Source organism: Ahaetulla prasina, chromosome 8 (genome assembly GCF_028640845.1).
Source record: "Ahaetulla prasina isolate Xishuangbanna chromosome 8, ASM2864084v1, whole genome shotgun sequence".
NCBI lineage: Eukaryota > Metazoa > Chordata > Lepidosauria > Squamata > Colubridae > Ahaetulla > Ahaetulla prasina.
Genome location: NC_080546.1, coordinates 60,771,970 through 60,787,366, shown reverse-complemented (window position 1 = coordinate 60,787,366; position 15,397 = coordinate 60,771,970). Strand labels below are relative to the sequence as shown.

The 15,397-nt window shown below is 40.7% G+C and overlaps 1 protein-coding gene across 12 annotated transcripts in view; it reads right to left on the bottom strand.

The window, feature by feature from the left end:
* The window catches only part of NEK1 (NIMA related kinase 1), a 111,298-nt gene that overhangs the window by 55,239 nt on the left and 40,662 nt on the right, over nt 1-15,397 (bottom strand). For all 12 annotated transcript variants that reach the window (XR_009156249.1, XM_058192545.1, XM_058192548.1 and 9 more), the window contains one exon: nt 4,424-4,526. Coding sequence is in view for 11 of the 12 variants with exons in the window: in XM_058192545.1 (XP_058048528.1) it covers nt 4,424-4,526 (103 nt within the window). In the remaining variant the exon portion in view is untranslated. The remainder of the gene's footprint in view (nt 1-4,423; nt 4,527-15,397) is intronic.

The following is a 15,397-nucleotide window of genomic DNA, read 5'->3' as shown; positions in this document are numbered from 1 at the left end:
TATTCCAGAACTGCAACCTACCTGGAGTGCCCAGAAGTACAAAGTGTTCAGTGCTCAGACATGGCCAAGGTAAGGAAGGCTGAAATCCAACCACCACTGAACAAGACACATAAGTTGAAACGGCAAGACTGGGCAAAGAAATACTTGAAGACAAATTTTTCAAAGGTTTTATGACTGATGAGATGAGAGTGACTCTTGACAGACAAGATGAATGGGCCTGTGGCTGGATCAGTAACAGGCACAGAGCTCCACTTCGACTCAGATGTCAGCAAGATGGAGATGGGGTACTGGTATGGGCTGGTATGATGAAATATGAGCTAGTTGGACCTTTTAGGGTTGAAGATGGACTCAAAATCAACTCCCAAACCTACTGCTAGTTTTTAGAAGACACTTTCTTCAAGCAGTGATACAGGAAACAGTCTACAACTTTCAAGACCACCATGATTTTTATGCAGGACAATGCTCCATCGAATGCATTGAAGTACTCCACTGCGTGGCTAGCCAGTAAAGGCTTTGAAGATGAAAGAATAATTTATTTATTTATTTATTTATTTGATTTGATTTTTATACCGCCCTTCTCCCGAAGGACTCAGGGCGGTGTACAGGCAAAATAAAACCAACAATACAAATATACACAATTTAAATACCCTTAAAAAACTTATTCAAAATTAGCCTGATGTTAAAAATCATCGTCAATTAAAACCCCATTTAAAATTGGTAAAATTCACTTTTAAAATCCAATTAAGCCTGCCCCGCGCGAATAAAAAGATGTGTCTTCAGTTCGCGACGGAATGTCCGAAGGTCAGGTATTTGACGTAAACCCGGGGGAAGCTCGTTCCAGAGAGTGGGAGCCCCCACAGAGAAGGCCCTTCCCCTGGGGGCCGCCAGCCGACATTGTTTGGCGGACGGCACCCTGAGAAGTCCCTCTCTATGGGAGCGTACGGGTCGGTGGGAGGCATGTGGTAACAGCAGGCGGTCCCGTAAGTACCCAGGTCCTAAGCCATGGAGCGCTTTAAAGGTCGTAACCAACACCTTAAAGTGCACTCGAAAGGCCACAGGCAGCCAGTGCAGTCTGCGAGGAGCGGTGTTACATGGGAGCTACGCGTAGCTCCTCTATCACCCGCGCAGCTGCATTCTGACTAACTGAAGCCTCCGAGTGCACCTCAAGGGAGCCCCATGTAGAGAGCATTACAGTAATCCAAGCGAGAGGTAACGAGGGCATGAGTGACTGTGCATAAGGCATCCCGATCAAGGAAGGGCGAACTGCCGGACCAGGCGAACCTGGTGAAGGCCCCCCTGAAGACGGCCGTCAAATGATCTTCAAACGACAGCCGATCACCCAGGAGGACGCCTAAGTTGCGCACCCTATCCTTTGGGGCCAATAACTCGCCTCCGACAGCCAGCTGCGGCTGCAGCTGACTGAATCGGGATGCCGGCATCCACAGCCACTCCGTCTTGGAGGGGTTAAGCTTGAGCCTGTTTCTCCCCATCCCGACCCGTACGGCTTCCAAACACCGGGACAGCACTTCAACAACTTCATTGGGATGGCCCGGGGTGTAGAAGTACAGCTGAGTATCATCAGCGTACTGCTGGTATCTCACCCCGAAACCACTGATGATCTCACCCAACGGCTTCATGTAGATGTTGAACAGTAGGGGCGAGAGAATCGACCCTGCGGGACCCCACAAGTGAGGCCCTCGCAGTCGATCTCTGCCCCCCTGTCAACACCGTCTGCGTCCGGTCGGAGAGATAGGAGGAGAACCACCGATATACGGTGCCTCCCACTCCCAATCCCCCCAGCCGGCGCAGCAAGATACCATGGTCGATGGTATCGAACGCCGCCGAGAGGTCTAATAGGACCAGGGCAGAGGAATAACCCCTGTCCCTGGCCCTCCAGAGATCATCCACCAATGCGACCAAAGCTGTCTCCGTGCTGTATCCGCGTCGGAAGCCGGACTGGAACGGGTCTAGATAGACATCTTCATCCAGGTATTGGGGTAGCTGTCGCGCCACGGCACTCTCTACAACCTTCGCAACAAAGCGAAGGTTGGAGACTGGACGATAATTACCCAAAATAGCTGGGTCCAGGGAGGGCTTCTTAAGGAGGGGTCTCACCACCGCCTCTTTCAAGGCGGCAGGGAAAACCCCTTCCAATAAAGAAGCGTTGATAATCCTCTGGAGCCAGCCTCGTGTCACCGCCTGAGTGGCCAGTACCAGCCAGGAAGGGCACGGGTCCAGTAAACATGTCGTGCCGTGCAGCCTCCCCAACAACCTGTCGACGTCCTCGGGAGCCACAGGGTCAAACTCATCCCAAATGGACTCAACAAGTCGTGCCTCCTCTGCCTCGCTTGGATCATCCCAAATTCGGTCCAGACCGTCCCTCAGCTGAGCGATTTTATCGTATAGATAACCGCTAAACTCCTCGGCTCGTCCCTGCAACGGGTCATCCCGCACCTCCTGATGTAGGAGAGAGCGGGTCACCCGAAACAGGGCGGCCGGGCGGTTATCTGCCGACGCAATGAGGGTGGAGGCGTAGAAACGCCTCGCTTCCCTCATTGCCACTAGGTAGGTCCTAGAATAGGACCTAACTAGTGTCCGATCAGCTTCGGAGCGACTGGACCTCCAGGTGCTCTCCAGGTGTCTTCTCCGGCGTTTCATCTCCCTCAGCCCCTCGGAGTACCAAGGGGCCGGACGAGATCTCCGCCGGGTCAGAGGCCGCAAAGGCACGACACGGTCCAAGGCCCCGGCCGCGGCCTGTTCCCAGGCCGCGACCAGTTCCTCAGTCGTGCCGTGGGCCAGTTCCTCAGGGAATGGCCCAAGCTCCGTCAGGAACCTCTCGGGGTCCATCAGGCGCCTGGGACGGAACCACCGTGTAGGTTCCGTCTCCCTGCGGTGGTGAATGGCGGTTCGGAAGTCTAGGCGAAGGAGAAAATGATCCGACCATGACATTGGTTCTGTTACTAAATCATCTAACACCAGATCATTGATAATGACTTCGCTGCCTTCCACACCTGACCTAAACCCTATTGAGAACTTGTGAGCCCTTCTTAAATGGGAGATTTATGGTGAAGGAAAACAGCACACCTCTCTGAACAGTGTCTGGGAGGCTATGGTTGGGTCTGCACAAAAAGTTGATCATCAACAAATCAAGAAACTGACAGACTCCATGAAGGGGAGGCTTATGACTGTTATTGAAAAGAAGGATGGCTATATTGGTCACTGATTTTTTTTTGGGGGGGGGGGGAACTGTCAGAAATGTTTATTTCTAAATTTTGAGTTGTTTATTTTTCTGACTTTAAAAGATGAAAATAAATGAGTGAGATGGGACTTGCCTAATAATTGTGCACACAGTGTATAGGAGGCAGCTCTGGTTTTCATATAAATAGCCCAATAATTATATAATTATGTATAAAACCTATATCATAAAATAGTAAAGCATGTTAGTTAGAACAAAGCTTTATTTTTGAATAATCTGTTTTAGGTGTATTAAAGAAAGCAAAGATCCATATATATTGAAGGATTTATTTTTTCTATTTTAATTCTCCATTGCTCCCTTAAGTCTTAGAGTATAATTTAAAAAGTGATTTAATTAAAAGGAACTTATTAGAAAAAGCAAGAATGCTTGTTTCCCCAAATTTTAAAATTAATTTACATTGCAGTTGGATTAATCAGAAGTTAGAAAATTATTCTCAAGGAAATATACACAGACATACATGACTGCATTTTAAAATACATGTTAGGATTTATAACTATTATTGCCATGTAAACTGCAAATTACAATCACTGTATATTAAAGAAAATAAAAAGGAAGATGCAAAAGATATAATAGAAATAAAATAGTTTCTGACAATGAGTAATATTAAAATAAAAAATATTTTATTTATATTTCATGGACTATTTAACCAAGATTCTAAGATATAAAAATTATATTTGTCTTGTCATAAAAGTTATTATAGGGACGTGGTGGCTCAGAGGCTAGGATGCTGAGCTTGTCAATCAAAAGGTCGGCAGTTCAGCGGTTTGAATCCCTAGTGCTGCTGTGTAACAGGGTGAGCTCCCGTTAATTGTCCCAGCTTCTGCCAACCTAACAGTTCAAAAGCATGTAAAAAATGCAAGTAGAAAAAATAGGGACCACCTTTGGTGGGAAGGTAACAGCATTCCGTGCGCCTTTGGCATTAAGTCATGCCGGCCACATGACCACAGAGACGTCTTCGGACAGCACTGGCTCTTTGGCTTTGAAACGGAGATGAGCACCGCCCTCTAGAGTCGGGAACGACTAGCATGTATGTGCAAGGGGAACCTTTACCTCTACCTTTAAAAGGTATTAGATTTTAATAGATAATATAAGATTAAGTAGATAACAGAGTTAACAATAAAAAAGATACTTTAAATGCCTGCACAGTAGAATACCAAGGTTTCATACCATATGTCCTTCAGCGCGGGCTTTGTTTTGCATGGCTTCTCGCTTCCGTTGCCAAAATTCTTCGACTTGTTTAGCTCTTTCTGCAGCCATCCATCCTTTTTGCCTGAGTATAATATGAAAGTTGAACGTATTAATACATCTTAATATATCTAAAATAATCTCAAACAGCAGAAGAGTTTTATATATGTGCACTGCCTTGAGTCACATAAAAATAATAGAGACTGAATATTAGAATTCAAATAAACTACTTTAACATGAAATATGAATTAATATTACATTCTATTTATATGAGGAAAAGTTACAAATATGCAGAAGGAAGTCACTGTGATTGTTAACTGGTTCCATTCAAGTTTGGTCTGATATTTGTTAAATGCTGATCCTCTATTTTAATTCAGCCTTCTCTGATTAGTGGTGCTCATTGTTGTTGTTCTTGCATTTGATATGTTACATTACTCATTAACCTGCAGAATTTTCAGCACAAGATATAGCATATCTGTTTAAAAATTTATTTATTAGTCAATACAATACAATTCAGATATAAGTACTAATTTAAGAATATTCATTCAATCAATCAAAATAGAGCTGGAAGAGACCTTAGAGGTCTTCAAGTTCAACCCCCTGCTCAAGCAGACCTTATATCATTTCAGACAAGTGACTGTCTACTGGTAGGACATGTCAAAATTTTCAACTTTCAATTTCCAAACATAACGGGTGCTCAAAAGTTGTGACATGCCTAGGAATTGTAAAGATATTTTGATTACTTTCATATAATTTAATGTGTTTGGTAAGTAACTACATAAGTATCATAACTTTTTAATATTTTTTGTTTGTTTCATTTCACAGGTTTAGCTGTCTTTCTCTTTTTGTTAAACATTATTTTGTCTGACACTGTTAATACTGCTGGCCTCATTTCCTGTGAGGGTGATCTGTAATGGCTTCTAAAAAAGAACAAGATTGGGAACATTCACTCATATGAGCAACCTAATTAGGACTGGCAGACATGCGCTGTCTGAACTCCCAACACTGCGAGACATTCTAAGATATGGCCTACTGTTAAGAGAACAAAGTAGTGATGATGATAGAAACTATACAGAGACATATATCTAAAAGTGCTAGAAAAGTAGGAATGAGCGAACAGTTCTTTTGTGACTCTGCTGTAAAGTCACGAGTGACAATCTTGAACAAGATTCAAGAGATCTGAGATCAAGCCAAAAACATATCTCTTGGTAGAGGAAAGCTAGATGTCAAAGAAACTTGTGAAACTTGTGAAAGAACAATGTGAAACTTGACAAACTGTTTGACATATTCAACTGCAAGTGTCAAATTGTTCTGTGTGCCAAGTTCAGCTGCCCTGTTGGGTGCAAAAAAGAAGCTCACATTAACTGTACCTGCCTTAAGGAGATGAAGATACCATTGAAAGAGGATTGGTTCTTTTGGATCACACCAGATTGGTTTGCCAGATTGCATGAGCAGAAACGACTAGTCAAAAGGCAAAAGCGGCAAGACAATGAGAGATAAAAGGTCACTAAACATAAGCAGAGTATTCCAGACATTTCAATACTGACAAATGAAGATATTATCTCTTATGATGAAAATGAAGGACAGATGACTGATGATGAAGATGAATGTGATGGAAGTTATGTAGAGGCCTAAGACCAAACACACATGCCCTTTACTTCAAAAGAAAAGACAGAATACAATAGATTAGAAATAACAAATGTCGCTATGAAGAGCATAAGATATGGTGTTGGTCTATGTGCCACTGCTGCCATAACCACAGTCGACTTCATAGATACTAGCTTGATCACCGAAGAAGTCAAGAGACTTGTAGTTGATCACAATAAAGTCAAGAGAGACCAGGAAAAAATTATGAAGTCCTTAGATCAAGAATTTGATGAGCTCTGTAAGAAGGGCAAAATATAATGCATCTTCTTTGATGGCCATGTAGATGCAATTAAAGTTATGCTGAAAGCAAACAATTCAGACCTGTAATACCCCAGTACTATCAAAGAAGAACATTATTCCTTTCATAGACACTATATAAGAAATGCGCTGCTATTGATATGGGAGAAGGTTAGAGACAAATATTATATGAAAATTCCAACATGGTTATCAACAATGGAAGCTTTAATGCATTCTAATACTTTTTATTATTAACAGATGGGGGGAACTGAAGTTATTAACAGATGGGGGGAACTGAAGCGGAAACAAGACTTGGAAGAACAGGGGACTGAATTAGATTGGTATATGTACATGCAAATACAAACAAGATATGAAAAAGATGCCAATATACGGTTTTTATCTAGAAAAGACAGAGCTGGATAGGAATCTCACAGGAATGGAAGATAAATTAATTTTAAAAATTTACTATGTTTTGTTGGGTATTGAATTAGTAGATGAACAAGTAAAGGAAACAATGATAGCATGGATGTCAGTTTTGGAAGGCAATTTTCTTTTTGCTTCTTAACTGCCACATATTTTAGCTGGGACGGGCTTGTTGTTGGAGCAGTAGAAAGTTAGTTATAACAACATTCCGTATTCAAGGACTTTTGCCTACGTCTGATGTAGATTGCCTGAAGACTGTATCTAATTGAGTGTGAAGAGTTAATTGGACTTGTGGGTGTGGGGCAGGGCTGTGAACTGTTAGCTGGGTGTGGAACACCTGGAAGCTTTCAGTTTTGGGTTTTTCCAGCTGTGCCAACATGACATCTCTAACAAATTGGAACTTTGAGGAACCTCAGGCCTCAGAGCTTTATTTTGTTGGGGGTGTTCCTTGGAACCCTGACAATGGGCCTAAAATTTTGGATATTCAATAGATCTAGACAAATGGCAACAATTTTGGGAGAGGAACTATAAATTAACAATGTCCAAAGAAGAATATTATTCCATGTGCAGTGAGCTGCATGGAAGATATAGTTATCATTTCATTCCAGAGAAAGGCTCAAAAACAGTAAAACAAAATCTGCTCAAGTGATTGCAGATAATCTGGTATATTTCATGAAGAAGAAAGGCATTGACAAAAGCTTGAGGGCCACTGGAGGAGATTTTACAAATGTTAATACTGACTGTGAAGGTACTGTCATGTAGTGGGTAGAAGATCAAGCTTGATCTGGTTGGTGTACACAAATGAGTTATCTCTATGACACTTAATCACAAAATTGGATGGGAAGAAATTGTCTAACAACAAATGGGCAGGTAAAATTGGCAACATGCTAGACACTGCAACATAACTTGACATTGATTCTTCATTCACCAGTTTCAATTGGTGACCCTCTCATTTCACTGAGTGACTGTGTTGGAAAGGATCTCTCTACTGATCAAGAGTATGGATATAGGATCACACAGGCTGTAAGGCCAGAACTTCCCACAGATCTGGTTCTTGTGGAAATTGGCCCCGTAAGCCATTCACACTGGTTGACAACTGCAAATAGGCTTTGTCGAATATGGCAAAGCCATCTTTTCCAAAGATGGCTTTAAAGGCAAAACTCTCCAAAACTTAAGGATGATAGTGGAAACTTCGTTGGGGTGCACTGCCCTTCTGGTTCGACATCAAACTAAAACATTCCTGGATTAAAGGCATGTGTTGTTTCAGTTGCAGCAAGTCAGACTGCAAAAGGTGACTGTAGTACAAGCTGTTTTGCCAACCATTCAGTGCTCAGCATGGCATGCTTTCAGTGAAATGATAATCCAGACACTGTTGTGTTCAGATGATATTCAAGAGGAGAGCTGGTGTGCAAAAGTTCATTGACTTGAGGGGTGCAGATGATGATGTGGTGGGAGATTTTTCTGAACATGCAAGAAAAATGCCTTTAATCAATGACAGAGAACCCACTCTGCTGGAGCTGATTCACTGGTTTGAAGGTGTATATGAGCCACCTTTGACGTGCTAACTTACTATAGCGGAAATAAAAAGTTCATTGATGAACCAATGCATGTACCACAGTGGGCCTGTCATGCCCAATCAATAGAGAGATGTGTGAAACAGGTCACAGAGGTAGCAAGCAGCGTGTATACATGTGAGAAACGTGAGGGTTTAATATCAGAAGCTAAGAAGCAAGTTAGTGACTGATGTCAAAGATCAAATCAAAACAAGACTTGATGAAATTGTTTAAAAAAAATTGTAACTCAGATAATTGCTTTGTGATGCTAAGTTTTGAAAGTATAATTTTGAGAAGATAAAATTAACAATATTTGGGTTACAAGAGACTTTTGTGGGGTATACGATCAGACATGGATTTACCATACCAAGCTAAATGTTGTACAATTGCAAAAATAACCGCAAATTTGAATTCTTGGTGTAAACACACATTTTTAGAACCCCTCAGTAAAAAAAATTGCAAATTAATTTTCACTCCATTAAATGACATGTACTACTTGCCAGTCTCTTCTTAAAAACCTCCAGTGATGAAGCACCCACAACTTCTGAAAGCAGGCTGTTCCACTAGTTAATTGTTCTCACTGTTAGAAAGTTTCTTCTAAATTCCAGGTTGCTTCTCTCCTTGATTAGTTTCCATCCATTGTTTCTTGTCTTGCCCTCTGGTGCTTTGGAAAATAAGTTGAGCCCCTCCTCTTTGTGGCAACCTGTCAAATACTGGAATATTGCTATCATGTCCCTCCTAATCTTTCTTTTCTTTTCTAGCCAAACACAAATCCTGCAACCATTCTTTATATGTTTTTGTCTCCAGGCCTTTAATCATGTTAGTTGCTCTTCTTTGCATTTTTTCCAAACTCTCAACATCTTTTTTGTAATGTGGTGACCAAAACTGTATTCCAGGTGTGGCTTTATTAAAGCTTTATAAAGCGGTACTAATATTTCATGTGATTTTGATTCTATACCTCTGTTTATACAACCAAGGATTGTATTAGCTTGTTTGGTTACTGCCACATTTAAGCCTAGGACTCCAAGGTCCCTCTCAGAGTTACTGTTTTGGAGCTGGGTTTCACCTAATTTGTATTTATACCTTTGGTTTTTCCTGCCTACGTGTAAAACCTTGCTTTTCTCCACATTAAATTTCATTTTGTGGAATAGAGCCCATTGCTCAAATCCATCAAGATCTTTTTGGATCTGAGCTTGTCTTCTGGGATGTTGGCTATTCCTGCTAAATTAGTGTCATCTGCAAATTTTCCCCTTGTATTCCCTCATCTAAGCCACTTATGAAGAGTACTGGGCCTAAGACAGAAGCTTATGGTACCCCACCGCTTACCACTGCATGTACCGTGTTTCCTCGAAAATACAACCCAGTCTGATATTTTTTTGAATCCTGAAATAAGCGCTTGGCCTTATTGCCATGCGCTCAAAAGCCCGATTGGGCTTATTATTAGGGGATGTCTTATTTTGGGGAAAACAGGATAGATATAGTACCATTAAGGTATAGTACCATTAAGGACTACTCGTTGCATTTGCCAGTTACAAATCCATCTGGTGGTGATGCTGTCTATACTACATTTTTCTAGCTTACCAAGGAGTAGGTTGTAGTATACTTTGTTGAATGCCTTACTGAAGTCTGTACTCTGTCCACAACATTTTGCTAATCTACTAATTTAGTCACTTTGTCAAAGAATGAAATAAGATTGGTTTAGCATGATTTTAAACAAACTCATGCTGGCTTTTAGTTATAACTTTTATTTGTTTCTAGATGTTTGCAGATCTATTTTTTGATTAGGGTGTGTATATGAGTATATTCCCAGCTGTTGTTTTTAGGCTGATTGGTCTGAAATTTCCTGGGTCTGTTTTTTTTCCTCTTCTTTTTGAGATGGGAAACACATCAGCCCTTTTCCAATCCTCAGATAATTCCACAATGTTCCAGGATTTTTGAACGATATAGTACAATGGTTCTGAGATAACATTTGCCAACTCCTTCAGAACTCTGGGATGTAATCTGTCAGGTCAGGTTCATCAAGATCAGATAGGTGTTCTCTAACCATTTTCTTGTTTATTTTTATTTCTAGTCTGTCTTTTACAGTTATGTTTTTGGTAAAATGGGCTATAGGATTTTTTTTGTGTGTGTGAAGACTGATGCAAAGAACGAGTTATGCAGTTCTGGTTTATCTCTGCTGTTATTTCCTTGCCATCTTCCCTCTTAAGTGGACCTGTTTCCTTGACCTTTTTCTTATTTTTATGTTGAAATAAACTTTTTAAAATTATCTTTGACTTTTGTTGAAAGTCTTTTTCATTCTGAGCCTTTGCTTTCCTGACTTTGCAGATTTGGGCAGTCTGCTACTACTGTTTTACCATGTTTCCCAGAAAATAAGACCTATCCCAAAAATAAGCCCTAGTATGTTTTCTTTACGTGCACCCAATATAACCTCTACCCCCCAAATAAGCCCTATTGAAGCACCTGGCAGCCACCCACCTATCCATTCTGTCTGGTTGCTCGCAGTGCTGACACGAGGTGAGGTGGGGGTGTGTGGAGCTGCTACACACATACACCGGCTTATCTCAGAGCCCCCGCAGCCAGGCCATCCACATCCTGACAACTGCCTTGCAGCAGCAGCAGCCATGTGCAGCAGGAGCCCACATGGCCATCAGTCCATTTCTTCTGGCACCAGCATGGCACTGGAGCAGGAGTGACAGGGAGATGTCCCACACTTGCTTACCTCAAGGCCACTGCAACCAGGCTGTCCACGTCATGACAACTGCCTTGCCTCATGGCGCTGGCTCCAACAGCCACATCCTTAAAGACCCAATATGGCTACCGGCCCACTTCTGCTTGCTGGCGGCCACAACAGAGCAGGAGGCTGAGCAATGCGCCAGTGCCGCGGCCATGAGATGAGGCAGGCATCGAGGCATGGATGGCCTGGCTGGGGGGCCCCTGAAGTAAACTGGTACAGGGTGTGTGGGGCAGCTCAACCCCCCCCACCTCGTGGCTGGTGTGTTGCTCGGCCTCCTGCTCCGGGGCCATGCTGGTGCCGGAAGAAGTGGGTAAGTGGCCATGCAGGGTTTTACTGGACAGGGCTGTTGGAGCCACTGCTAGGAGGCAAGGAAAATGTTGGGGCATGGATGGCCTGGTTGCAAGGGCCCTGAGGTAAGCCAGTGTGGGGCGGATGGGACAGCTCCACCCCCCCTCCTTGCGCCAGCAGCACTAAAAAGGAACAAGAATCGGGACTCCCTGTGGCTCCGCTGGTCGTTGAGGATGGTCTTTTTAGACCGCCAGCCCTGGATCGTGTAGAGCTGCTAAAACAGCGAAAAACAGCTGTCTAGCGGCTTGGAAACCTTTCCCTCGGGTGAAGAGGGAAAGGTGAGCGATCGGGTGGAGGTAGAGCCCCCCCCAACAGCACCAGGAATGATCCTGGAGGCTTGAAGGGGAGAGCTCCCTTGGGAACCCGAAGAGTTCTGGATCCAGGATGCCTCTGTCTTTTTTGGCAGAGCAAAACGCTGCGATCAATATTTTAAATGGAGTTTAAATGGATTTTTGACTTAACCAGACAGAGCAATGTCAGGAGGCAAGGTAGATAGATGTAAGTACCAGACCTCAACCCCGTTTGTGGATTCTGTTTGAGAAGAAAGGAAATGGCGTCTGAGTATAATGGGCATGAAAGTCAAAGAGGTGTTTATTAACACAGTTACCGTTTATAACTTTGCTTAAACTTGCTGGATTTTACATTTATATGAAGAAACTCTAATGAAAGCTGGAAGGATTATACAACTGACTTATTTAACTTAAATACTGTGCTTAGGAAAAGACTGACTTTTTTTCAAATTATAAAATTAAAGTAAGATGGCTTCTGTAAAAATACAGCCTGCTGTTTTCAAGGAAGTTGGAGCACCGTTAGTTCAACTACATAAATTATAAGAGGAGCTGAAGGAATTTCTGAAGGCTTAAATTTCTGTCGGGATAAAAAAATTAAGGAAATTAAGGAGAAAATATTGAAAATTAAAGACTTTGTTGCAGCTGAGGATGAAGAGATAAGAGAAGAAGTGGTGGCAGCATTTAAGACTTTGGTTGAATACACAAAATAATTGGATGAAAAAGTGGAAGAGATGGATCAAGTTAATTCGAACTTAAAAAGCAAAACAGAGGAGCTTTAGACCAAGGCGGAGAATATAAAGCAGTTGGATGATAGAGTTGAAGAAATTAATCAAGTTAATTTGGACTTAAAAAATAAAATAGAGGTGCTCCAGATCAAGGCGGAGAGAGCAGAAGAAGAGCGGGTGTTATTGCAATACAGAGTTATGGAATTTGCATTGAGAGTAAGAGGTTTGAAAGAAAATAAATGAGAGGACTTAAAAAAGATTTTTGCAGAGGCTTTTGCACAGCTGATTGGACAGGAACCAGTGGACTTTGAAATCCAAATTGAAAAAAAATACCGTGTTAATTCATGGGTTGCAAAGCAGAGACATTTGCCAAGAGATGTAGTAATTTATTTTACATCTAGGAAGATTAGGAATGAAATTTCACAAGTTTCTTATAGAAATAAAATTCAAATATTGGGACAAGAGGTGTTGGTATTGAAAGAAATTCCTCCTAAAATGTTAAGAAATAGAAAAAATATGCTTTTTTGGTAGATCAGCTTAGAAATCTCCAGATACAATACAGATGGAATGTACCAGCTGGATTAACAGTAAACTAGAAGGGAGGGAAATATTGTCTTAATACAGTTTTTAAAGCAAGAGATTTTTATACTAAAGTATTGAAGGCTGGAAGTTTGCCACTGTTAGAAGTTAAGATAAAGGAGAGATAGGAATGCTTAAAAAAGGAGAAAAGGAAGCAAAGCAAATACAACCTAAAATTGGGGCTGTAAATTTGGGAGAAGAAACACAGAAAGCCGTAGGGAAGGATCAAAGTATGATTGTAATTATTAAACGTAAAGAGCAAGGAGTAAAGAAGTAATATTTTCAAATGAAAATACTTTCCTTTCATGGGATAGGGTAAATTATAAGCGATATTTCTGAATATAAAAAGTAGAAAGAAGTTATGGATTGTATGATAAATGGGATGTAAATTGTTTAGAAATTTATGGTATGGGGAATATGGGGAAGAATATGAGGTAAATGTTAAATTTATATAAGGAAAGATGATGTTTATTATTATGTATGATGGATATATAAATATGATGGATTATAAGGTATACTGAGGAATAATTTTTGATATTATAACATTGGAAGATGGGATAGTGTTTATTACAGAAGATTGGACTTTAAACTTAATGGACTTAGATGAGAAGGTAGAATTATCAGCGTATTTGAAAGATTATTTTTGAAAGATATATATAATGGAGATTGAAATAACAAAATATGAATAGAAGGTAATTGTATTAGTATTAATATTTTCCTTTTTCTTCTTTTTTTATGGAAAGGGGAGTTGAGGTTCAAAAAGAGGGATGGGATTTTATGTTAATTAGCATATTTTAGTTTATGATTGTTAGATACGATACCCTGTATTTGCTCTGGGAAGTCGGAGGGGAAAGGAGAGAGGAGGGAGGGGAAGGGTTAGGGGGAGGGGGGATGTATAGGGGAAAAAATCTTGTAAAACTTTTTCAATAAAAAAAAAGGAACAAGAATCTCCCAAAAATAAGCCCTAGTGCTTATTTTGGAGCCCAAAAGAAAATAAGACCGGGTCTTATTTTCAGGGAAACATTCAGGAAAAGTTATGTGTCCCTCTTTTCATTTTTTGTACTTGTCCTTTTTGTCTTTTAGTTTGAGAGATCTTTGTGCAACCATGCTGATTTCTTCTTGGATTTCTTGTTTTTCTTTTTCAGTGGTATTGTGGTGGACTGTGTTTTTCCCAAGCTTCTTGAGTTGTTTTCCTCTTTAGGAAATTTTATCCATGGAATTCTTCCTAGGCTCTGGGTTCGTTAAAATCAGCTCTTTTGAAGTTTAAGACACTGGCTGGATTATGTTCTATTGCTTTTGTTTGCATTATACTGAATTCCAACATGATGTGGTCACCCATCCAAAGTTCCGGCAACTTCAACTCCCTCTATCATTTAGTAAGAATTAGGTCCAGTATAGCTTTTCCTCTAGTTTCCTCTTTTACCTTTCGAATGAAAAATTTATCAGCTAGGTTGGTTTGATCTCCCACTTGCTGCAGAGTTTGTCTCCCAGTTGATATAGGGTTGTTAAAGTCTTCCATTACTACTGCAGTATATTTCCTATATACATTTAATTATTTAGCAAAAAGTTCATCTATTTCTTCTACTTGGTTAGATGGCCTGTAGTATACGCCTATAGCAACGTCATTCTTTTTTTTCTTTTATAATAACCCATATAGATTCTAGATGGTTTCATCCTTGGTTTTGTGGATATCTGTAGAAATCTAGTGATATTTTATATATAATGCAACTTTGCCTCTTCCTTTGTTAGATCCGTTTCTTTTGAATAGTTTGTATCCTTTCATCAGTACATTCCAGTCATGAGTTTCATCTCAAAGTTTCAGTAATGGCAATTATATCGTATCTACCTTCATGTACTAATGCTTCAACTTCACCCTGCTTGTTCCCTAAACTTTGAGTGTTAGTGTATAGACATTTCAATCCTTTATGGGTCTTGGGTATGTTTCTTATATCCCCTACTTTATATCTGGATTTTCCATCTTTTTCATCACTCTCTACTTCACTGTGTTTTTTCTTTTTTTCTTCATCTTCTTCCTCTTTACATCCTACCTCCTTATATGATTGGATATCTAGTGGTTTTTGTTTGGAATTAGGTTCTAAAGGTCTTGAAGATTTCCCCCCTCCTCAATTTTAGTTTAAAACCGTTCTGAGCCAGTCAGAATATATATATATATATTCTGAATATATTCTTTCCAATTCTTGTGAGGTTGACTCCATTCTTTGCCAGCAGCCCTTCATGTAGGTAATGCAGATCACAGTTTAGGAAACCAAAGTTTTCTTGATGACACCAATTTTTAAGCCAGTGGTTCATTTTTAAAATCCTTTGCTCCCTCATTGGATGTTGGTCTTTTGTTCGCAATATAAATGAAAACACCACTTCAGCTTTAATTTTCTCCCCTAGCTGTTTGTAATCTTGTTATT